At 38.0% G+C, this 25,722-nt stretch overlaps 1 protein-coding gene across 5 annotated transcripts in view; it reads left to right on the forward strand.

Moving 5' to 3' along the window:
- The window catches only part of robo1 (roundabout, axon guidance receptor, homolog 1 (Drosophila)), a 323,011-nt gene that overhangs the window by 265,247 nt on the left and 32,042 nt on the right, over nucleotides 1-25,722 (forward strand). For 4 of the 5 annotated variants that reach the window (XM_089121017.1, XM_089121015.1, XM_089121013.1 and 1 more), the window contains exons 6-17: nucleotides 953-1,073; nucleotides 2,897-3,035; nucleotides 3,147-3,274; nucleotides 7,908-8,032; nucleotides 8,420-8,591; nucleotides 12,499-12,704; nucleotides 17,553-17,634; nucleotides 19,698-19,866; nucleotides 20,171-20,337; nucleotides 20,466-20,587; nucleotides 21,832-22,066; nucleotides 25,199-25,320. In XM_089121017.1, coding sequence (XP_088977143.1) covers nucleotides 953-1,073; nucleotides 2,897-3,035; nucleotides 3,147-3,274; nucleotides 7,908-8,032; nucleotides 8,420-8,591; nucleotides 12,499-12,704; nucleotides 17,553-17,634; nucleotides 19,698-19,866; nucleotides 20,171-20,337; nucleotides 20,466-20,587; nucleotides 21,832-22,066; nucleotides 25,199-25,320 — 1,788 coding nt within the window. Of the gene's footprint in view, nucleotides 1-952; nucleotides 1,074-2,896; nucleotides 3,036-3,146; nucleotides 3,275-6,491; nucleotides 6,529-7,907; nucleotides 8,033-8,419; nucleotides 8,592-12,498; nucleotides 12,705-17,552; nucleotides 17,635-19,697; nucleotides 19,867-20,170; nucleotides 20,338-20,465; nucleotides 20,588-21,831; nucleotides 22,067-25,198; nucleotides 25,321-25,722 lie in introns of those variants that run through there. The other variant, XM_089121018.1, reaches the window with a different exon arrangement.

Below are 25,722 nucleotides of genomic sequence, written 5' to 3' on the forward strand. Positions count from 1 at the left end.
ATTCACCCACCCATCCATCCATCTATCCACCCATCCATCCACCCACCCTCCCACCCATCATAATCTTATGTTTCACTGGTCCATCCATCGACCATCTTTTGTTTCATTGTTCCTTCCATCTAGTTTATCTATCCATCTATTATCAATCAAATATCAATGATTTTTTTGTTTCATCGTTCCATTCATTCATCCATACATCTTGTTTCATCCATCAACCATCATCTTTTGTTCCATCATTTCATCATCCATCTTTTGTTTCATCGTTGTTTCATCCCTCCATTTATCCATTTACATTTTTTAAGCTATATAGTCACATTTTAGTGCAGATTGAATGTGGCATTTGTGTCTCATAAGTGTAATATCTGTATCTAATGTGTGAATGATGCAATATACAGCGAATGCCTCTGGTCTTTATCACTGAGACTCCGTTTACATATTCCACACGTTAAACACAGTCAGATCCAGCCGCTGGACTCAACACTGACCGCAGTGAATGATAATCAATGAGACATGACATGATCTGCCATAAAGTGTACCCACATGTTGACCTGTGTAAGTGCAGGCAGGTAGGGGGCCGTAGGAGGGCCGCCACATTCTGATCCCCCTCATTGACTCACATTGTGTGGTCCCCTGATGCGGGGGTCAGATTTGTTGTTTGTGATTTTGATCTGCTCAGGTGAAAGAGGACCCCCAGCTACCTTTACATTTACCTGTGGAAAAAAGGGTTCCTTTGGCCTGTAATCAGATCCTGGGAATCTATATGCCACCTGAATAGCCACCACACACATTACACTGATATATTGATATATGTATATATAATTATTATTTTATTTTTGCAGTAGTTGTTGTGTGATTATGGAGGGTTTTGCATTGTGTCACAGGACCCCACCATAAAGGTTTTGATGTCCTTTAATCCTTGTATTGATGACTTCTCCTATGATCTTTCCACCAGATACGAGGAGGAAAACTGATGATTACCAACACCCGCAAAACGGATGCAGGGAAGTACGTGTGCGTGGGAACCAACATGATGGGGGAACGAGAGAGTGAGATCGCAGAGTTGACTGTTCTTGGTACGTTTTCGATATACAGTATCTCTGCTTTAATTTATATTTTTCAGTAAATCAGAAGTCTGATTCTCAAATACTCCCGCATGTGATCTGCCTTCCTTAAAACGCACATGTGTATATATAATCAGGTTCCCACACAAACCTCTGGTGCATTTGATTGTGAAAAGCATGCAGATGGATTCACTTAAACACACACGTTGTATGAAGTGTTTGTTTATGGGCAGAGCAGGAGGGAATCCAGATGTTTAGAGTTTCTGTGCTTAGCTGTAGGAAGACTCGAGCGTGTCATTGACCCCGTTTAGGAGACATGGACCCTTAAACCTTATCATCAGAGTCAGTTTGCCATGAAACAAATACCAGCTCTCCCCTTCACACTCCCCTTCATTCACACATACAAACAAAAATATACATTGTGTCGTCCAACACCTTAACATATCAGTTTACACTATTCCACATCAGAGCTGTGGCCTTTGACCTTCCCTCCTTAATCTCTGCAACACAGCCTTCCTCATCGCCATCATTATTCAGTGTCTGCTTGAATATTTACACATTTCAGGGAGAAAGTCACCAGCCATGTCAACTTTATTGTCATTCTCAATTTAGATCAAGTGTAAGAAATGGAGAAAAACATAATTCCTCCAAAAATATCTCCTCCGATTAAATTTAGAGGTGAAGAGTCTCATCTTCAATGGCAGTAGAGTAACAAAACAGAATGTCAAAAATAATGACTGTAATACACTTTCCTTCTGCCATTGGTTGTTCAAACAGCCTCCTGCCATTAGTTGTTAAAATAGATAACCGCACCCCCAAAACCTGCCATTGGTTGTTTAAATAGATAACCGCACTCCCAACACCTGACATTGGTTGTTCAAATAGATAACCGCACCCCCAATCTATGCCATTGGTTGTTCAAATAGATAACAGCACCCCCAATCTATGCCATTGGCTGTTCAAACAGATAACCCCACCCCCAACTCCTGCCATTAGTTTTTCAACTAGATAACCGCACCCCCAACACCTGCCATTGGTTGTTCAAACAGACAGCCTCACCCCCAACTCCTGCCATTGGATGTTCAAACAGATAACCCCACCCCCAACTCCTGCCATTAGTTTTTCAAATAGATAACCGCACCCCCAACACCTGCCATTGGTTGTTCAAACAGACAGCCTCACCCCCAACTCCTGCCATTGGATGTTCAAACAGATAACCCCAACTCCTGCCATTAGTTGTTCAAATAGATAGTCCCACCCCCAACTCCTCCCACAATCTCTTAAAGGGATAGTTCCCCCCAAAAATGAAAATTTTATCATTATGCTCATATGCAAGTTGTTCCAAACCTCTATGAGTGTTCTTTGTCCTGTTGGACACAAAAGAAGATATCTTGAAGAATGTTGGTAACCAGACAGTTGATAGTCCACATTGACTTCTATAGTATGAAAAAAATACCATGGAAGTCAACGGGGACAAGAAACAGTTTGACAACTAACACTATTCAAAAAATCTTTTTTTGTGTTCAACAGAACAAATAAACTTGTAAAGGTTTAAAACAACTCGAGGGTGAGTTACTTATGACAGAATGTTCATTTCCGGGTGAACTTGCCCTCTAACAGATTATTAGTATCCTAACATCAAAGAGATATGATCTTAATAAATAAATCAGATAGGAAGCTTACTTTAGGATTAGCTGCATGAAAGTTTAGGCTAAAACAACAAGCCAGAGTTCAATAGATGGATCGCTGGGAGTTCATAATCGGATCAGTGAAGGGAATATCTCATAGGGAAGACTGGGAAACTTCTTGTATTACATAATACATGTTTTGTGCAGAGAGGCCCAGCTTCTTGCGAAAGCCGAGCAGTCAGTCTGTTCTGGTGGACCAGAGTGTTGAGTTCAGGTGTGAAGCTCAAGGAGACCCCGTGCCCACCATCCGCTGGAGGAAAGAGGACGGAGATCTACCCAAGGGACGGTACGAGTGATAAAACATCCAGTTAGCCTATATTAAGCCAATCAAATGCGAATGAGAAGTCTTAAACGTATGTGTATCTGCTTCTATGTTTGTGTATCGTCATCTTCTCAGGCATGAGATCTGGGAGGACCACACTCTCAAGCTGAAGAGGCTGACTTCAGGAGACGCCGGTACTTACACCTGTCAAGCGGAGAACATGATGGGGAAGACGGAGGCCAGCGCCACCCTCACCGTCCACGGTAAGAACATCTCATCTCACGCTGTTTGACAAACTGCTCTGATCCTCAATCTGTGTGTTTTTGACCTGTTTATTTCACAGCTGTTAGTTTTTTGACAGACGCTTTCAGCTTTGACAGGTTGTCAGATTGATTTGTCCGAATGGATGCTGGATCGTTGTGAATATTCCTTCCCATTATCCCCCAAACCCCTAGCCGTTGGAAAAACGATATTTTTTTTTGAGACAGGATGATTTCTGCCATTTTTCTGAAGCATCATTCCCACCACCGTCTTTTTCATGTTTAAAATTACCGAAACCTTCATTTAGCATGGGTCAAATTTCGAAACTTCAAAACAAAATCACATTTTCAAATTTTTGGTCAAAATTCCCAACTTAATTGGGAATGTAACTTGATATTTCTTTACTTTTATTACTAATCACAATTCATATTTTATCACAATATTGCTCCTAACCAATTAACCAATTCTTTATTCTAAAACTTTGGGTCAGAATTGTTTGTCATGGTGAAAATTGTAGTCGTAATGTGTGTAATAATATAATGATATATTTTTCACAATACATATTTAAAAATTGAGTTGGATTAGATTTACGTCACTCATTTGGTTTGGAATTGGATCATTTTGGTGGTGGATTGTCAAAATTAAAATTGCAAGGTTTAGGACAAGGTTCTATTTAACATAGAAAAAATGGTTATTATTTGTAAAATATAACGTTAATAAAAATACCATCAATCCCTAGGAGAAAAGGGTGGTTTATTTTTAGAAACACCCATACATAAGAACATTTTACTCTAGGTCCCTTTTGTTTCGTCCTTTTCACTTTAAGTCCCCTTGAGTGTGTTCAACTCTTTAGAGAACAATGTCCACATTGTCTCCTGACACCCCTGAGCAGTTTTCTCCATCTCCTCATTGCGCTGCTTAGTGCTTTTACTGGTTTTTACTGCTCATAGAAATAGCTGAATTATTATTTCACATGTGTGTTTAGCAGGTCAGTAGCATTGGAACCAGACTTATAAACACGTCTGCTTCAATAACCAATCTATCCAGCGAAGAGGCTTATTACTAAACTTGCCATTGGCACAACATTGCTTTCCAGATGCCAAGGAATGAGATTCATCAAAATGATGACTTTATTCGAGAATGTATTTTGTCTGGTTGGTGTTTTGAACGAAATACGTTAGTGAGCTGCCTTCCTAGACAGCATGTTTTGGCATCATAGGTGCATTGAACAGTCAATTGATTCTTTAAACGATTTGTCAAATGTTTACACACAAACACACACGTTCTCCGAGATAAGTAATTTGGACTGAGAGTCGGTTCTCTGTTAAAAGGCCATGAAAAGATAATGTTGGGTACAAACGAGGCCTCTCTCAGCTGGCGATTTAGTCATTAGTACTGATGTATTTGAGGAAAGTGCTAGAATGCCATGCGAGTCCCATGAGTAGCTCCGCTAATGGGCCATGGAAACAAAGTAGAGCGAGAGCCGCAACCATTGCCAAAAGAGCAAACGGGCCCCGTCCAAGTCGAGTTCTCTCTAAGCAGCTGTTCTCAAATCTACCGCTTTCCCTCGTTTCTCACCCTTCGCTTGTGTTACTCAGTCCATCTCGCAGGATTGACTCCAAATGGCCTGAGTTATTGCGTTTAAAGTTTAAAATTGGCATATTCACGGTAGTTGCTTAACAAATTCACATTTGTTCACATATCACGTCTTTTGCGCGCTCAAGTACGTTATTTCAAATGTAGGCACGTGTTTTTAGGCGCTTTATGTGAATCCGGCCTTACAGAAAATTCTTCTTTTCATTTAATCTTTCATTAAAATGTAATTCCCACCCGGCGTTATTCCCACTACAAAAATAGAAAAAAAATAGTGCTGTCAAACGATTAAAATATTTAATCGCGATTAATCGCATTAATGTCATAGTTAACTCACGATTAATCGTAATTAATAACACATTTTTATCTATTCTAAATGTCTCTTGATTTTTTTTTGTCCCATTATTTTTTTCTCATTTTAATGCTACTAATGCTAATAAACAAATCCATTTCGGCAACTCGCGCACATCATCCACTCAAAACGTAACGTTAATCAACTATTTGGCCGGCTCGCAAGCCCAAACGAGTGTGTGCAGCGTACCTGTTGTTTTGTTTACGGTCTAGCTAGATCCGCTTGCGCTTTGGTCAACGAAGCAACAAAACGTCCTCGCGCGGCGCAAACCATTGAAATCAATAAGTTTCATAGCGCAGTGCGTACGTAAAAAAATAACGTCGTTAAAATGGGTTTGCGTTAACAGCGTTAATAACGCGTTTAACTGACAGCCCTAAAAAAAATTAACTTTACGAATGCTAAATGCTTTTTGAATGCCAAATTTTAATGTTGTTTTCAATCTTTTTAATGCTTTGTGTCCTGGAGATTTTACACAACAAGTGGGTTAAAATGCTAAATTGCTGCTCAAGCTTTTAAGAATTGTCATTTCTCTTAAAGCTGAAGTTTAAGTGTTTCATTTCCACACACTAGCGGAAATAAACAGATTTGCACAAATATATATATATATATATATATATATATATATATATATATATATTTGAGAAATAATGTCAGTATTCAGACAAGCTAGTAGTCCCGCCTCCAAATGAATGCCATTGGCTGTGCCAGTTTTGTTATGTCGGGCTAATGGTGTAAAAATGACACACTGTAGCTTTAAAAGGGTCAGACTCCAGGTCACATTGTCCACCTAATAAAATCTGTAGCCAGAACAGAAGAATAAAACCTCTATTTATGCCTCAGGCTCACGACTCAAGACTGATAGAATTGTTTCTTTGTGTGGTTTACGCCATATATTTCAGCCTCATGGTATATTTACAATGTGTGTGTGTGCTTTGCCGCACCTAATGTCTCTTCTATGTTTTTGTGTTATGCTCATAAATACATCATTGCACTGATTTTGTTCAGTAAGCATTTCCTGTCATTTTTTTGCTTCATGTCATGTGTGTGAGTGTGGTTATTTTGCGCATCCCTCACATCTGTGTTTTATCATGCTTCTATTTTTTTTTGTTCCTCTTTCAGTTATGTCTGGTAAGTTGCAAATGTCACCCGTCACCATTTTTGCTGCATTGACAGCAACAGGAAGTTGTCAGAACCACCATCCATCCACCTTCCATCCTTCCACCAATCAGCACGCTTGTCTGGGTTGTCACCGGCAACAGTGACAGCACAGCAGGCCTGGGTAAAAACTAATGCTCGCTCTGAGCGTACAAGGTAACGTCAAAATTGCCTCATTTTCTTCCCACTTAGTTGAAAATTCTAGCTTTATTCCTCCTGACGCGTTACGGCAGTGTACGATTTGACAGGTTTAAGATTGGTTCACCGGTAGACGGAATCGCTTGTCGTCGTAGGGGGTCATACTTTGTGTCACATATTATGAACAATATCCTTATTACGAGATGAAATGGCTCGGGTGCTGTTATGGACACTGAAGTGGAGTGTGCGTCAGGAATCAGCATCACTCCACTCCGAGTCATTAAGATGCATGAAAAAGCGGCATCCCAACGACGTCAGCTCCATTAAAGAGTGTCAGTACGGGACAGATGGTCCGAAATTTATCTCCCCCATCTCCATGTAAATTTTATTGCTTTGTGCCCTTGTCCATGCAAATGAAGCAGACGAGCCATTTTTATATTGCATCTACATATGTTTTTATGTTTCAGAATACCTCCATATCCTTGCTTTTAACACCAGTATGACTTTCTCTTTTATTTCCTGCCGTTAAACGTGACGCTGATGGCTTGAGCTCAGTCCGTCTCTAGTGTATTCATATCCAAGAAGTTTGGCTGATATCAAAGACCCCCTGAAATAAAAATTAGAGATTTGCTAGTAAAAGTTTACAACATAATTTTTTAGCAGGAATGTACACACAGAATATACAGAGGTTTATATACTAAGTAACACTTTATTTAAAGATATATATATATATATATATATATTAGGGCTGTCAAATGATTAATCGCATCCAAAATAAAAGTTTGTGTTAACATAATATATGGGTGCACTGTGTATAATTATTTTGTATATATATATATATATATATATATATATATATAAACACACACACACACACATGTATATATTTAAGAAATATTTTCATGTATATGCTGTATATAGATAGAATTATATATAATTTACATCATAGAAATATACATATTTTATATATAAATAATATTTTTTTCTTAAATATACATGCATGTGTGTGTATTTTTATATATATACAAAATAATTATACACAGTCCACCCACATATATTATGTAAACACAAACTTTTATTTTGGATGCGATTAATCACGATTAATCGTTTGACAGCCCTAATATATATATTAGGGCTGTCAAACGATTAATTGTGATTAATCGCATCCAAAATAAAAGTTTGTGTTTACATAATATATGTGGGTATATTATGGTTATAAAATACAAATTATTTTATAAAATAAAGGCTGCTCTCTGGCTTTTAAACAGTCGTAGTGTGTTGTTCCATAGACTTCCATTTTAAATGCATTCAAGTAAATGTGTTTTTGTTCATTTTTACAATCTAAGAGTCAAAATATTGTCTTTGGCAATTGACTTATTTAACTCCTATTTCTGCAGTTCCTCCTGTGTTTGTGGTGCGACCCAGGAATCAAGTAGCCGGGATGGGCCGCACTGTGACCTTTCAGTGCGAAGCCACAGGAAGTCCTCAACCTGCTATATTTTGGCAGAAAGAAGGCAGTCAGGTGAGTTTATCTGTGTATGTTTGTGCGTTCGCTTGTGATAAAGAGATGCATTTCCTTAGCACACTTTTACAGTAACATATAAAATGCATGGCACCCTTCCCCGTTAAAGTCAGTCAGATTTATGAGGCTGCTAGATTTATAAGGCCATCTGCACATTTACACAAATCTAATGGGCTCTGTAACACTCCACACCTCTAACACACACCTCGACTCATCATGGCTTGATCAGTTTCAGTCATCACACACTCAGGAAGTCAGGCACACTGTGTAAACGTGCAAATCCTGACTGTTTATTTTCCACATACTGAATATTCTTGGAGAAATTAGAACTAATTCTGTTATCAGATTCTACTTTGTTCATACATCTTTTCCTTTCCCCTTCTCCAGAACCTCCTGTTCTCCTCTCAACCTCCTCCTCCGTCCAGTCGTTTCTCTGTCTCTCAGACGGGCGATCTGACCATCACGGCGGTGGAGCGTTCGGACGGAGGCTACTACAGCTGTCAGGCTCTGAACATTGCCGGCAGTGTGATCACCAAAGCCCTGCTGGAGGTTACAGACGGTAAACAAAAAAAGATAGATTTCATTCTTTTTGCTCCTTAGTTTTGGGAAAGTTACTCCCAAAAAGTTTTATTTTATTTTATTTTGTTAGGTTTTTGCTATGTTTTAGCTTACCTCCAGGGCATCCAAGATGTAGATGTCTTTGTTTCCGCAGTAGTTTTAATTTTGATATTTTTAGGTCAAACCGTTCTTGTCTGTCAGTCATATAATGGAGGTCTATGGTCACCACCTCAAAGAGCATGCAGAGAGAAGTCCAAATTAAACATGATTTAATGACTCGTAAATGTAAGTACACATTGATGGCCTAAGACACGAAACAAGCGGTTTGTGTGAGAAAACGAACAGTATTTATATAGTTTTTACATCTTGTAAGCACAGCATGTCCAAGTGATGTGAGGGTGCGGGCGCTTTATGGCTAAAAATACTTTTCATTTTCTCACACAAACCGCTCGTTTCATATCTTCAGCCATCAATGTGTACTTACATTTACGAGTCATTAAATCATGTTTAATCTGGACTTCTCTGTGCATGCTCTTTGAGGTGGTGACCATAGACCTCCATTATATGACTGACAGACACGAACGGTTTGACCTAAAAATTTCAAAATTGAAAATACTGCGGAAACAAAGACACCTACATCCTGGATGCACTTGGGATAAGCTACAACATATCAAAAATTAATTTCAAAGTGAACTATCCCTTTAACAGATTGATTATTTCAGCACAATCCAGTTTAAGAGGCGTTTTATTTGCCAGGAACTTTTTCTTTTCGTAACTAATTCGTCTCATTTTGTGTTTTTTAAAATTGTAATATTGTAACATTCTTTTTTTGTAAATATAATACATGATATGTGTGATAAAGCAAATTCAGTAATGCCTCTGAAAGAATCACTGACCAAAATATTCATGTTCGTTCATGTTCATGAATCTTTTTGACCGACTCATTAAAAAAAGATCCATATATAAAATGACCCATAGCAGATTTATACAGGTGGAGCTGGGGAAGAAGGAGGGTTTCTGAGGGTTCTGGCGCTATCCAAGGGGGTAATCCATCAGCCAGAAGATGAAGCCTCGCGGGAGCCGCGAGCTGTTAGCATCCCATTGACTCCCATTCATTTTGGCGTCACTTTGACAGCGAATAACTTTACATCTGAGGCGTCCAAAGACTTAATTTGTCCATTATTTATTTCTAAAGAAACACGACAATGTATAAAACGCTCCATTACTTTGTATCTTACGTTACGGCCCCATGGAAGCCGTTTTTGTAAAAATAGGCTAAAGATAAAGCTAGTAATCGCACAATTGAGACATTACCGTAAAGACAGGAGGAGAAGCTCACAAGCAATATTTTACTGTCTATGAGGCAATCGGGGGGACATGAAGGCACAAAGTCAAGGTAGAAGCCCATAAATAGAGTCCATAAAAGCAACGGGACAAAATATTTCAACAACATTTTTGAAGAATTAGGTGATTCAGATTTGTCTTGCCACAGCTACTAGAAGATTCACAACTGTCAGACTGTCGTCACGCTCAGTTTGAGCCTGCGCAGTCGCTCAGACATCACACAGGAAGTGCAATAATCGGGATTCAGTCTTCTCCGTTGAAATCAATGGGGTCGCTGTGTCCATTTCTTTTACTGTCTATGGCGCTATCCAAATGTTGAGCAGGAAGCTCATTGGCTGCAGATGCGACAGTAACCAATCAGCTTGTGCCATGTTAAAGCTAAAACGTAAATATCAGTTGTCTAAAGAGTTGAGAGAACTTGGTATTTAATTAAAATCATATAGGCATCGCAAATAACAGCATTTTATAAGAAATGCGTTACCCCAACATTGATTACTTTATATTCTCAAATAGTCAACAAGACACTTCAGAATAGTTACAGTTCGGCAATTCCCTCTCATCCAATGTAATCTCCCGTGAGTGCCTGTCTATAAAGAAAACACCAAAGCAAGACAAAAAGAAGGAGAGTGAGATAAAGAAAGAATAATAACAGTTATTTTAGCACCAATCTGCTCTCTGGCCTCGCTCTCACCGCGTGCACGGATCGTAATTACAGGTCACCGCCATGATGATTCAGTAATTACAACAGCGTCGACGCGAGGACACAACCGTGCATGTGCGAGCGTGTCATCTGATACATAATTCATGTCTTTGATGGTCCTCACAAAAGTGTTGCACGGCTTGGAAAACGCGCTGCAGTGGCGTTTATGCAAATGGAAGCCGTGTAAATGGTGGTAATGCTTCTGGCATTGTCGTACACAATCATATGGACGTAAACATCCCAGCATTTATCAGGCGGCCTGGGTCCTCGGCGAGAGACGAGAGGACACGCGGGGGGCCGTTTTAATAGACGTGGTGTGTTTCTGTGTGTTTTAGTGTGGTGATGATGGCTGGTGTGTGTGAGGGAGATTTAGTGCTGTTGAAATGGTGCCGGTATTAATTGCTCGTCTCTAGTTTGGCTTCGTTCTGCTACTGCTGTTGACTGATTAGAAAATTGCTTCCAGTTGAGAAAATTGGATTCCACCTCGATTTCTCTCTCTCTCTAGTTCTTAAAACATGTACTCAGCTCGTTCCCTGCCAGGCATTCCACACTCGCATGCTCTTTTTCCTTGGTTACATTTATTTTTATTTGCGTTCTTCGTTCTCTGTACCTCTGACCGTACACGCACTCGCCTCTGTGGCTCTTATAAAATGTGGAAGGATGTATTTTGGATTTTGGTTTGGAGTGCAGTTGTGTTTCATTATAGTTATTATAACGATATTAGTAGGTCTGGGGCAGCTTTAAGACTCTGTCTTCAAATGAGACCGATTTGTCTGTCTCTCACTCTTTTTCTCGTTGTCTCGCCCTGTCTTTCTGTCTCTTGTCTTTTAGTTTAGTGCATTTTAGTGACATGATAGATCATTTACATTTATATTGTCAAACCATTTGTAGCTCAGCTACATGCGTAAAAATGTATTTAATTGGGCTGTCAAACGATTAATCGCGATTAATCGCATCCAAAATAAAAGTTTGTGTTTACATAATATATGTGGGTGCACCGTGTATATTTTGCATATACAAAGTACTGTATAATTACACACACATGCTTGTGTATATTTACGAAATATTATTTATATATAAAATATTGATATTTATATATAATATAAATTATATACAAATCTATATACAGTATATAGATGAAAATATTTCTTAAATATACACAAGCATGTGTGTATTTATATATATAAAATAATTATACACAGTGCACCCACATATATTATGTAAACACAATTTTTTATTTTGGATGCGATTAATCGCGATTAATCGTTTGACAGCCCTAGTATTTAATTAAAAAAAAATTAAACAAAGCAATTCATCATAAAATTATTGATTAGGAAAAAAAAACAATGTTCAGAATTTGTGTTGAATATGAGGAATACTACAAAGCTGATTGTATTTTAATATTTTAATTTAGTAGACATTTTTATCTAAGGGACTTATAAATACAACAGAGCGATTAATCTTAAAGTGATTAATCTAAAAAAAATCATTTTATTTCAGAAATAAAGCCAATGAAATGAAAAAAATGGACGAGAAAAAAGAATGTTCATAATTGATTTATTTTATTTGAATATTATTTACATTTAATTTGTTATTTTGATATTTTGTTATTTTATTTTCATTTATTTAGCAGATGCTTTTATCCAAAAGACTAAAAAATACAACAAAGCAATTCATCTTATAGTGATTGATTTTATTATGATTTTATTATAATTATTTTATTTTGTTTTAGAATTTTAAAAATGAATGGACATTAGGAATACTATTATTTTGTTATACTTTCATACTATAACACTCTAAAACAAGGCAGTGATTGGTTGTGTCTGATGGTGTGTTTCTCTCTCTCACTCTCTTTCTTTCCCAGTGATCTCAGACAGACCTCCACCCATCGTGCGCCAGGGTCCCACCAACCAGACCGTGGCTGTGGACGGGACGGTAGTCCTGGGGTGCCAAGCCACCGGCACGCCGTCTCCCACCATCCTGTGGAGGAAAGACGGGGTCCTGGTGTCCACCCATGATTCTCGACTCAAACAACTCGACACGGGAGCCCTGCAGATCCGTTACGCTAAGGTATAGTGGCTCAGAGGGGTCAGGACTACATCAAACTAGGGCTGGGCGATATATCGAATATGTACGATGTATCGTTATATTTTTTGAAACGATATGGAATGAGGCAATACCGTTTATATCGATACAGTAGTTTGATATGAGCACATCTGAAAAATAGCGGAGTTTGCAGTGTGAGCTGCTGCAGTGAAAGTAGCTAGGCTACGTAGTACAATTTGTCCTAAACATGACACAAGCTTATATTAATTGCGTCAAAATCACTTTGATATAGTTAACAAGTTTAAGGCAGCTTGCCGCCCTGTCAAATGCTCTGACAGACACTGTTGCTGACTGACAGATATACTTGCGCTGTTTAATGCGTTTGAGATGTGGTGCTTTCCTCAGTGCTCAACTTACATTTCACAGGTATATTCTCCATCTGTAAATGTTAGAAAGTAAAGCAAATATGTCCATTTCACAACAAATATGTCCATGTCAGAAGAGGACGAGCTTCTGCAAGTGAATCTCCGCTAAAATTCATGCTTCCTTGAACGAGCGCCGGCGCGCGCATGCGCGTGAATAGTACTACGTAGTACGCAATAATTCTGACTAAAATAAACATATTGCTAAAATATTTGTTGTTGGAGAAAATAAATGTGCCATATGTGGAATTTTAAACCTACAAGTATATATTTTTAATGAAAGTGATTATAATGGGGTAATCAAATTAGTAATAGGTTGTACAAATTAGTAATTAGTAATTGGTAATATAATTAGTTTGTGCTTTTGTTTTTGTTTTCATTTTTAGTTTAGCTTTTAGTCAATATAAAAACAAAAGCTTTTTGCACATAATATATTGCATAGCCTATATTATATTTGTTTCCATATCCTTCAATATCAACATTGTTTGTAGGATATCATTGGGCCGAATGTGAATATACTGTATATATATATATATATATATATATATATATATATATTTATTTTTTATTTTTTATTTATTTTTTTAATATAAAGATTTTCTTTATCTAAATAGAAAACGTAGAAAGTACCGAGATATATATCGTATATCGCCATTTGACCAAAAAATATCGAGATATGATTTTTTGGCCATATCGCCCAGCCCTACATCAAACCCTGACGTATTTATCGTGAAGATTAATGTACAGTAAAGGGGACGTGACTCCGGTTCATGAGAACTCTTTCCTTTCGTGGATTTATAGCTTTGCAGCTCCTCTCTGACCCTTTTGATGCTTTAAAAATGCTCACGTATGGAGGTTTGAGCATGTGTTCGTTTGGTGCCCCAAACTTGTTCTCGTAAAGTACTGTTTCCCTTGTTCGGTTTTCCTTAGTAACAGATTTTTATGGAATTTTCCATTCCAAACACACCACACAGAACAACTATTTACTGGGAATTGTAAGCGGTTGTGTTGTGCCGCTCGTCTCAGACTCAGCGCCTCTCTTTTTTACTTTTATTAATATTTTATTCATGGAGGTTTCTGAATGCAGCATGATGGTTTATTGGATGCGGTTAACTACTGCTTCTCTCCGAGCTGAAGTTAGCAGAATTTTTTTTTTTTCTGTTTTGTTCAGAATACCTCAGACAGCACTGCAGGTTTCACTGACAGAATCAAAAATCACAGCTTCCCTTATTAAATATTATTTTTGCATGTTTGGGTTACATTGACGCAGGTTTACCGCATATTCGCTGCTAAATTGTTGCAAATAAACTGTTTGCAAGGGCCCACATTCCCACAGAATGATTGTCATGATAAAAATGTGACTTTTTATTAGCTAATTTGTTTATTAAAGATCATAACTGAGAATAAGTAGTACAAATCATTTGAATAAAAAAACAACAAAAACTAGTGTATTGTTTTACCCTATTGGCATTTTTAAGCATAAAACTTACTACTTTCTCTGAAAAATACTTAAAATTGCATTTTTTTATTGCGTATTTAATTTGGCATATTGCTTTTTAGGTACATTGATCTTGTTTAAAGGATGTTCAGACATTTTTCTATAATATATATATATATATATATATATATATATATATATGAAGAGTTCAGATGCAAAAGCCTCTAAGTGCAATTTGAAATTTTCTTCTAAAATGAATGATCATTTTTATCAAGCTTGTATATTTAAGTTCAGTAAAAATTGTCATTTAAGTGAAATTACTGAACTTAAATATACAAGCTTGATAAAAATTATCATTTTAGAAGAAAATTTCAAATGGCATTTAGAGGCTTTTGCATCTGAACTCTTCATATATATATATATATATATATATATATATATATACATTTTTTTTTCTTAAATATTTGTTTAATTCCATATTTAAAATACTTAAAAAATACTTTTCCATATTTAAAATAGATAGAAGGGTCTAAAATGATTGATGCAATGTATAGCGATATTGCTATATGATTAAACATCCCTAACGGTACACTATGTAATCTTTTTTTTTTTTTTAACTACATTTAAATAACAAGTCAATGCATCTTCAATCTCCCAAGAAGTGTTTTTGTTTTTGTCCATGATTCACTTTGGTAAGCCTGTTATTTGTTTATATTTTAGTCCTGTCGGGCTGGTTTTCACGGCTTATTGCGTACATACGTCACTCGTCCATGCGCGTCTCATCATACCCGTAAATAGAGAAAAGTTGCTCCGGATGCTTTGACGTGTGTGAGTGGCAGAGGTTAGTTGTCACCAGCAAGAAAGGTTGATATGGAGAAGATAAATCTTAGACCTCCGTGGAATCACTCGTTTCAAACAAACGCCGAACAGAGGAGAATCTGCTGGCAAAAAAAAAAAAAAAAAAAACTGAGCTTGTAATAAAACAAGAATCAACATTGACGTGTCTTTTTAGATATTTCATATGTCGTAAAAAGCAACTCAAAGAAGGTGAGGAAGGTAGTGTTGCACTGTGCACCGATACTTATAAAGTATCGCGATTCTCGGAAATTAAAAACATCACGATTCCTAAATTTATTAGTATCGATACTTTAATGAATGACCACGTTCCAGATTTGTAAGAGATGTATTTTAATGTTGGTGTGTGCAACGCACGCTCCCAGTGTTTCTCCTCATGCACGCAGCAAAGTAGCTGCAGCTGTCATGAGACAAACACTACAGTGAAAATGATCTATAGGCTATATGATTATACTCAGAGCATGTCAGTGATTTATTTATATTAGGTTATTAAAACATTTAAAGAAAACAGACCTACGCAAAGGAGGTGCATGTGAAACGCCTTTCCTTTTCAGGAAAAGTATCGAAAAAGTATCGACATCTCAATTCTTGACTTGGTATCGGTATCGAAACGATCATTTTGGTATCGTGACAACACTAGAAGCAGGTATTTTATTGAACGGATAAATTAGCATATGTAGCTCTCTAACAGAGGTGATTGTAAAGCATGATCTACTGTGAAGGGTATTTTCATTATGGTTGTTGTAGCGCTGTGCTGGGGTTAATTTTCAAGAAAGTACCGTGTTTACTAATGAGTAAAGCTACAGTATCGTCTTCAGCTAGTCAGCTTGAGATCCTTTTCATTTAAACTGGTTATATCTCTTAAGCCTAGTAGTGAATGTTTTATGAGCAGAAGGATAACCATATTCATCCGCACAGTCTCGGAAAGCAGAAGCACACCCAAAACAATGTTCTTCCACACAATGCATGCATTATTTTTAACCGTTAGACGGCCAAAAGTTACATAGTGTACCTTTAATTATCAAAATTGTATAATGATTGCAAAGCAGGGATAATATCTTTGCGTGTTTGAAGGTTTGCACTCCTGTACATGATGTGTGAGTGAGCATAGACATGGATGTGTGCAGTACTTCATAAGACTTCCTTTCATCCCTCGCTACAGCATAAACATCATCTCAGGCACAGACGGCCAGTGTTCAGAGAGCCGTCAGTCAGCCTGCAGGTTTTGATGTGCGAACACACACTCCCGCTGTCACCCCCCGTCAGCCGCGTGGGGTTACACACACCCTCAGAACGCGAGCGAGGGGGAGGGGAGCGTTTCCTGTCACAGCACACACACACATGAGCGCCCGGGTTCCCTCTGCACAGGGGTCAAAGGTCCCCGCAGTGTAGGCTGTCAGAATGCGACTTTAATTAACGTAGATGTCTCACTTGAAGACGTCTCGCTTCTTTTAAAGAATAGAGGAGAGATAATGCGAAACGAGGAGATGCATCTCTATCTGTTGCGCTTCGGGCGGTTCGCATTAATGAACATGTCATTAAGCGAACACACGCACACCAGTAGCTCAAGATAGACTATCTATTTCTGCCGACTTTGTGTAAACTGACTGACAGATCGGCTGACGTGTTTTTAAATGTCCTTTATTCCTTAAGATATTAGCATACACCAACACTACATCATTCAAACACCGTTATTGCCATTATTTTAGAAGAAAGAGCCGTACAGGAGGAACATACAGGTTCATGTTTTTATATCATGTCTGTCTTTATTTTCTCTCAACAGTTTTTGTTAATATATATATAAATGACCTTATATGTCCTCCAATTAACCACAAATTTATGTAAATGTATCATGCCTGTCTCGCTCTGTCTCTTGGTTTTTAATTTAATGCATTTTAGTAGCATGATAGATGATTTACATTCATATTACCAAACCATTTGTAGCTTAGCCACCTGCATAACTTTTATTTATTTATTTTATTTCTCTCCGTTTTCCTTTAATTAAACATTTTAGCAACGTACAACAACAAATCTTCATTATAAAAATGTGTATTTTGTTTGAAATGAAACCAGAGCGTTGTTTTTTTTTTTTTAGCTGAATGTAGGAAAAGCATTATAAATGGATATGCATATATGTGAGTTGTTTTCTTCTTTCAGCTGGGAGACACTGGCACGTACACCTGCACCGCGTCCACCCCCAGCGGAGAGGCATCGTGGAAGGCTTACCTGGAGGTGCAAGGTACGGCTGACAGACAGACTGCAAGAGAACAGACAATGGAGCGGGAAGCCCTGAGAAACCAATGACAGGAAATTAAGTTTAAAATTAAACCTTTGTCCAGCTGTAAATGGCCCTTTCACACATACAGTCTTTACTGGTAAATTACTGCTAACAGATCATGTGTAAACAGGACCTTTTCAAATATACCGGTAAATTGGTTCCAGCAATTTAGTTGTAAAATTACCGGTATATCCGCCGGGTGAACGCAGAATGAAGGTTACCGGTATTTTGTATGTACGAGGTCAGAACGCGCAGACTTAAGAAGAAATTTGGGCCAATCAGAAGCCGTTGAAAGAGCATCGGTTCTGGGCCATTCATAAAATTATGACACGTTTTCTCAGTACTGTTTACAAATGTCTTCAATTTTGAGTGATACCGAAACTAAAGCGTTTCTCCTCGTCCGGGCAGATGAAGATATTTGTCAACAGCTTTTAAAGGTCACTTTCGGTTAATGACATCATCACAGAGTTTACCGGTATGTCGGGACTGATGTGTGAATGGTCTGTTGCCGGTAAAAAGTCAGAACGCTGTTGCTTGTGAGAACAGCACATTTTTGAATTTACCGGTAAAGGTAAAATTTTACGGTAATTTACCGGGATTGCTATGTGAAATTGCGGTATTGTTTCTTGATGCAAATTTGAGCCGCTGCTCTGCAAAACAAAAATATGTTTTTTTTTTACATTATTTTTGTCTTCTCCTATGTAAATAACTGAACATATAAGAGTTCAGATGCAAAATCCTCTAAGTGCCATTTGAAATTTTCTTCTAGAATGATCATTTTTATCAAGCTTGTATATTTAAGTTCAGTAGTTTCAATAATACTTTGGTACCTAGTTAACCGTTCTCCGAGATTTGTTATCATAATAATATAATAATCAAAGATAATCAAATGCAAAGAGTTTAATCTCAAAAACCTGTTAAGTGTATAACGTTAGTGTATGGGGGCATTTATTAAGTAAAAAGAAATCGCTAGTTAATACCACTAACAAGGCTCAAAATAGCCCCACACTAACACAGTAACATAATGAGGGTCCCTACATGGAAAACGAAGCATTGAGAACTTTGTAAGTGTAAAAACCGTTTAATAAAAGATACTTTATAAAGACAGTCCACTTCATGTATACAGACAGGGGCCATCTTTAGAAAACAGTCTCGACAAGTCGAACCACGAACTTCGTGCTGAGTGAGCTAACTGTATGAATTTCAGCGAACTTCTGAACTGTATGAACAGCGTTCGTGGATCGACTTATCGAGACTGTTTTCTCCTGCCTGTATACACGAAGTGAACTGTCTTTATAAAGTATCTTCTTATTAAACGGTCTGTACACTTGCAAAGTTCTCAAAGCTTCGTTTTGAATATAGGGACCCTCATTATGTTACTGTGTTCGTGTGGGGCTATTTTGAGCCTTGTTAGTGGTATTAACCAGCGATTTCTTTTTACATAATATATGCCCCCATATACTAGCATTATACGCAAAACAGTTTTTTGAGATAAAACTCTTTACATTCGATTATCATGAAAACAAATCTCAGAGAATGGTCGACAAGGTACCAATGTTTTATTAGACCAAAAGTTGTTTTTTTTCTCCTTTAAATGCCAATTAATAAGTAATCTTCATTGCCATTTAAGTGAAATTACTGAACTTAAATATACAAGCTTGATAAAAATGATCATTCTAGAAGAAAATTGCAAATGGCACTTAGATGCTTTTGCATCTGAACTCTTCATATTTAAAGCAGGATACACTTGTATGGTAATGGGTGAGGAAAAGAAATGTAATAATTAATTTTTACCCTATTGGCAAATTCTTTTTTAAGCGCAAACTTCAATAAACGTTGTTCCAGTTCTCTAATCTACACAGACCTTAATCCGTGGCCTTGTTAGGAGATGATCAACGATATTCTCTTCACCTCTGACTGGTCATAATGTTTTGGCTCATCAGTGTGTATATATGAACCTCTGCATTTCAGAGCAGTTACACAGGATGACGTGCTTATGTTGTGTGTATGTGTCTTTGTTTCAGAGTTCGGCTCTCCGGTTCAGCCCGGCCGACCCACAGATCCGAACCTCATCCCCAGCGCCCCTTCCAAACCGGAGGTCACAGACGTCAGCCGCACCTCAGTGTCTCTGTCCTGGAAGCCCAACCTGAACACTGGAGCCACGCCCACCTCTTATGTGATAGAGGCCTTCAGGTGGCATCATCAGTTTTGACTGTATACTTATTTGTCATTGGTTGGTTTGGTTGTACAAGCGTGTGTTTTACAACCTTTGTAAATACAGTTCACAAGCTAATGGGGGCTTTGTAAATACCAAATCCATTTGCTGCGGCATGTCATAAATAATCAAACCCATGTCCGCGTTTTCCTATAAGCCCGGCATTTTGCGGTAACCTCATTGTTTAGTATAATGTTTGTAGTCAAGATATTTCGATATAAAGTTTGGGCTGCAGTAATTTGCAGTATAAATACTGATGTTTGATGTGTGTATGGACGGCAGCCATGCGGCGGGCAGCAGCTGGCAGACGCTCGCGGATCACGTGAAGACCGAGAGCTTCGTCCTGAAGAATCTGAAGCCCAGCGCCGTCTACCTGTTCCTGGTCAGAGCCGCCAATGCGTACGGCCTGAGCGACCCCAGCCCCATCAGCGACGCGGTCAAAACACAAGGTCAGTTCACCTTTGGCCTCACAGACAAGCATCCTGTCACTGTTTATATGCATATATCCTTGTGTTCAGAAACATATATGCATGTATTACATATTTTTTGTGTGTGTGGTTTGTGTTTATGCAAGTAGACGTCCCACCAACCAGTCAGGGAGTGGAGCATGGCCAGATCCAGAGGGAACTAGGAGATGTTGTCATTCACCTCCACAATCCCACAATTCTCTCATCGTCCTCCGTCAGAGTCCAGTGGACTGTAAGTGCCGCCGCATTTTCTTTTAAAAGGACAGTTCGCACAAAAATGAAAATTTTGTTTGGTCAAAACCAGCGTTGCGGAAAGGTACTTTTAACGTGTGACATTATTGCATTACGCCCTGAAAATGTAACTTGCGTAATTGGAAAGTTCATTCTCTTCACCCACTGGCAAATAGCACGTACATTTCACACATTTTGTGGTAGTGAACAAATGAATCTTTGTTCAAACAGCTGAAGTCGAGGTTAAATCCGTCCAGACTTTCACCTCACTAACACAGGCACCCACAAACAGAAATATTCCCAGCATGCTTCCTTCTTAACATGTTGTGTTGTTTGCACTTTATACGTATTTAATCAAAAACAGCTGAAACGACATCTGCTTTTATTGGGGCGGATCAAGAATTGATTAAAGTCTTTACAAGCGTGTTCAGTTCTCCCCCCTCCACCGCCATATGGACTGATCCCAGCGCTGAACACCTCTGGTAGAAAAATCCCATATAAAATTTACTTTACAATAATGTATTAACTAACGTGAACTAATAATGCGCAATACATTTGTTACAGTTTTTATTTATTCATCTTTGTTAATATTAGTTAATAAAACTAGGGCTGTCAAACGATTAATCGCGATTAAATCGCATCCAAAATAAAAGTTTGTGTTTACATAATATATGTGGGTGCACTGTGTATAATTATTTTGTGTGTATATATATATATATATATATATATATATATATGAATAAAAATCCAGCTGTTCATTGTTTGTTCTTGTTAGTACACAGGTCATTAACTAATGTTAACAAATACAACCTTTTATTGTAATCATTTATTAGTAAATGTTGAAATTAATATTAACTAATATTAATAAATTATTTATTATAAAATAATAAATTAGTTCATGTTAACTAATGAACCCTATTGTAAAGTGTTACCGTAAATACCTTCAGATAAAAAGTTAGAAGCAATTAAAAGCATTTTTGCAAATTAAACATAGAAATGTTTTTTTTAAGTGCTCCACAACAAATTCTTGCAATTTAACGGTATTCAAAACAGAACATAAATATTAAGTGGTATGCATTACAAACAATACTTATAGTCCAAAGTTATTGTACATAAATAAAAATTACAAATATATTTGATAATAAAGCATAGTTTAGCTAACTTAACACCAAAAACTAAAACCTACAGCTTCCTAGTGTCCTAGTCCTGGGTGATCCTTAATTTTGGCCATGTGCTTTCCTGTAGGTGGAGCAGCAGTCTCAGTACATCCAGGGCTATAAGGTGATGTACCGGCCATCCCCGGAGGGCGCTCAGCAGCGTGTGGAGTGGGGCATGTTTGAGGTTCGAACCCTGGGGGAACACAGCGCAGTCGTCACCCAGCTCAAGAAGGGCGTGACCTATGAGTTCAAAGTTCGACCTTTCTTCAACGAGTTCCAAGGCACCGACAGTGACATCAAAGTGGGCAAGACCCTCGAGGAAGGTGAGGAGAGCTTTCCGCCCATCCAACCGTGTGCTCTGTGTGCTTTAAAGCGTAATGTCCCACAATGTTCCTTTCTCATGTGATCTCAAATGTGATGTGACAAATGAATGGGATTTGCTGACTTGCATGTTTAAATATTTGGGTTTCAGACACAATTTTTATACTTTTTTAATGCTATATATATACATTAGTGCTGTCAATTGTCAATCAGTTATTCAGTCAAGAGCAGTGAGTGATTTGCTTTTTTTGTTTCTGTAATTACCCTTAAAGGAGTAGTTCACTTTAAAAAAAAAAAAAAAAAAAGAAAAAAAAAAACTTTTGCTGATAATTTACTCACCCCCATGTCAACAAAGATGTCCACGTCTTTCTTTCTTCAGTCGAAAAGAAATTAAGGTTTTTGATGAAAACATTCCAGGATTTTCTCCATATAATGGACTTCATTGGGAACCAAACGGTTCAAAATAAAACAAATCTTTTTTTCGAGTAATTTCGTTTGTTGAATTAACCAAATGGCACGAAAAAAGATTTGTTCATTTTGATGGACGAGTTTGAAAAGGAGAGTCATGACCGCACATCACAGAACAGAGCAAGGCGAGCATTTGAGCTTATAAAACTTAAACTTTTTTCTTTTATTTTTGAAATGACCGATCGTTTCGCTAGATAAGACCCTTATTCATCGTCTGGTGTCATTTAAAGCCATTTGAAGCTGCAAAAAAAACCTCTTGGACCTTGAACCGTTTGGTTCCCAATGAAATCCATTATATTTTCGACTGAAGAAAGAAAGACGTGGACATCTTGGATGACATGGGGGTGAGTAAATTATCAGCAAAAGCTTTTTTTAAAAGTGAACTACTCCTTTAATGACAGACAGCAGCAAGTTTATTAGGCTGCTCTCACTTTAAGATCCGAAAGTACATGACACGCGGATATGATGCACATACGATTTTCTCACAACTCATGTTATTTTAAGACTTTTTTAACTCATTTAAGACTGCTCTAATGAGGATACTTCACAAAACTTGCACTTTGGCATCGTTTGCGAGTCTTTGTCCGTTCGGGATTGTTTCGATAACAGTTACAGGCTACATTCGGCAGAGTAAGGAAGGCGTTCGCCTGCATTCAGTATAGGGGTGTGCGATATGACGATTTTTAATCGTGGACGATTAAAATGTCTCCACGATCTGCTTTTGAAGAAATATCGTAGTATCGTGTTACAGTGCATTCTATCAGTTCAGTTCTGGCGCCTCCGTCTCTCAACTGTACAACGCGACGTAGCCTACACATGATCACACGTTAAGGAATAGGTACGGGACACCGCAATTCACAAAAGTTCATTATTTGCATAAGCCTTGCCGGTTAAACATTTAATTCACGCGCTGATCCGCTGTTCTAACGTGCGCTTTCCTGACCGCATAACCCCCGACGCTCACAGGCACTAGAAGTCTGTCAAACAGCGCCTGAATACTGGACTAAGTTCTCTCGAGTCTTATTAAGCTAGTACTGTTAAATACACACAATGTTTACATAAACAGGCTATGTCTAAAGTGAAAGCAAACATTTGAGAGAATATCTGGTGTAATATGCGTCTATATTAAACGCGTCGCGTGCTGGTCTAAAAGCAACAGGAATAAATAGTAGCCTACTGCCGCTTGTCCTTAAAGGGATAGTTCACAAAAAAAAAAAAAAAATATTAAGTCATTATTTACTCACTCTAATGTTGTTCCAAACCTGTATTAATTTCTTTCTTGTGCTGAACACAAAAGACAATTTTTTTTAAATGTGGGTAACCAAACAGTTGCTGGTCCCCATTAACTTCCAGGAGAGAACCTATAAAAAAAACTATAAGGGGACCAGCAACTGTTCGGTTACCCACATTATTCAAAATAACTTTTATTTTCAACAGAAGAAAGAAACTTATTCGGGTTTAAAACATCTTGAGAGAGTAAATTAAGACAATTTTCATTTTTGAGGGAACTATCCCTTTAGTGTTAATAATAAAAAAAAAAAACACACAAGGAGAAAATCACTCACTGACTGAGAACTTAAATATATCTTTAATAAGAATCAATTTATTCAGTGAAGTCTATAAATTTCATATTTGTTCATTTAATTACTTCATTGCAATCCAGCAAATACACCTACTGCATCTGAAAAAATAAAGCACTATTTATTTAATATGAATATTAATTTGTGTAATGTTTATCTTGTCTTATTTTTTTAATAACAAAGAAAATAATGACAAAGATTTTTATCTTCGCCACTGGCCTAAATGTGTGGCTTTCTTTTTTCTTTTGTTACCTAAGGCTTTGTTTTTAACATAGGGACATTAGTTTGGCTGTGATGAACAGCCACTTAAAACCAATTAAAAATATTAAAACCAACTTGAAAAAGAATCGTGATAAAAAATCGTGATCGTGATTTTCCTAAAAAAATCGTGATATGATATTTTTTCCATATCGCCCACCCCTAATTCAGTAGTTCTCGTTTATGTTAACGTGTGGTCTGTGGCCCATGAGGGAGGGCAAAGCATGCCATTTAGAAAAGCTTCAGGCAAGCCAAGCACCCGACAACGAGAAGCCAAAAAAGCGCAAGCTCAAACGACTGCTGTGCTAATTGTTCTGAGGGTGTGTCCGTCTGTGGCTCTGGAGAACGCCAGCGAGTTCGCTTTGCTCCAACTTTTCCTGTCTGTGCGTCTGCTTTTTCAAGTTTGAAACACGAAATTGAAATGACGGCAAACGCAAAACAAATGTTTCACTCCAGGCCTTTGTGTTAACAGTGATGTCTGTATTAAGTGGATAATAGTTATGTGAAGTACACTGACAACATTCTGTTCACCCTGAGCTCAAGTCGGCAGCTGGCACTGCGAGGCCCGAATCATGTTGCTTGGCAGTCGCCGCTCATTATTTAAGTTCACTAATACCGCTGAGTGTGTACTATTAAAATGAGTGCTTACATGTGTTTCGGAGAACACACACATACACAAGCTATCGCACTGAGACATATAGTCCATATGCATGTGTACATAATGTTTGTTTATCAATGCATACATGTACCATGTGCATAATTGAAGGTTTTGTGTAGAATATTGTAAGATGTGTGTAACATCCCGCTCTCCCGTGTCTCTTATCGCAGCGCCCAGTGCCGCTCCCCGGGGGGTCACTGTAACAGGAAGCGGAGACAACGGCACAGCGATCCTGGTATCCTGGCAACCGCCCCCAGAGGAGGAGCAGAACGGCCTGGTGCAGGAGTATAAGGTACGAACCAGAGGAAACAGACAATGAGAGAGGCAGACAAAGAGAGCGTGTGGGGGGAAACAATAGAGTGATGGATGGAAGGAAATAGGAAGTGGAAGAGGAAATTATATTTACTGGGTCACAGTCCGTTCGTTTTATGATGCGCTGGTGGTGAAGGGATGGAGAGAGTTTAGTGGATACTGGTTTGATTTTCTTTGAGGGGTTTTTAGTTGTTGTGACATGCTGCCATCTAGTGGTTAACATAAGGTGTTACCTCGACCTTCGCCAGACAGATGCGCTCACAGAACAGACGGGGAGTATAGGCTCATATTGGGTATTTCCCTATCCTGGATAACAATAAGCCAAAACATTTCCTTATAAGCGTGCTTTGATATATTTGTAGGTTTATATACTGTATATACT

Source organism: Pimephales promelas, chromosome 16 (assembly GCF_988280905.1).
Source record: "Pimephales promelas chromosome 16, fPimPro1.hap1.1, whole genome shotgun sequence".
Taxonomy (NCBI): Eukaryota; Metazoa; Chordata; class Actinopteri; order Cypriniformes; family Leuciscidae; genus Pimephales; species Pimephales promelas.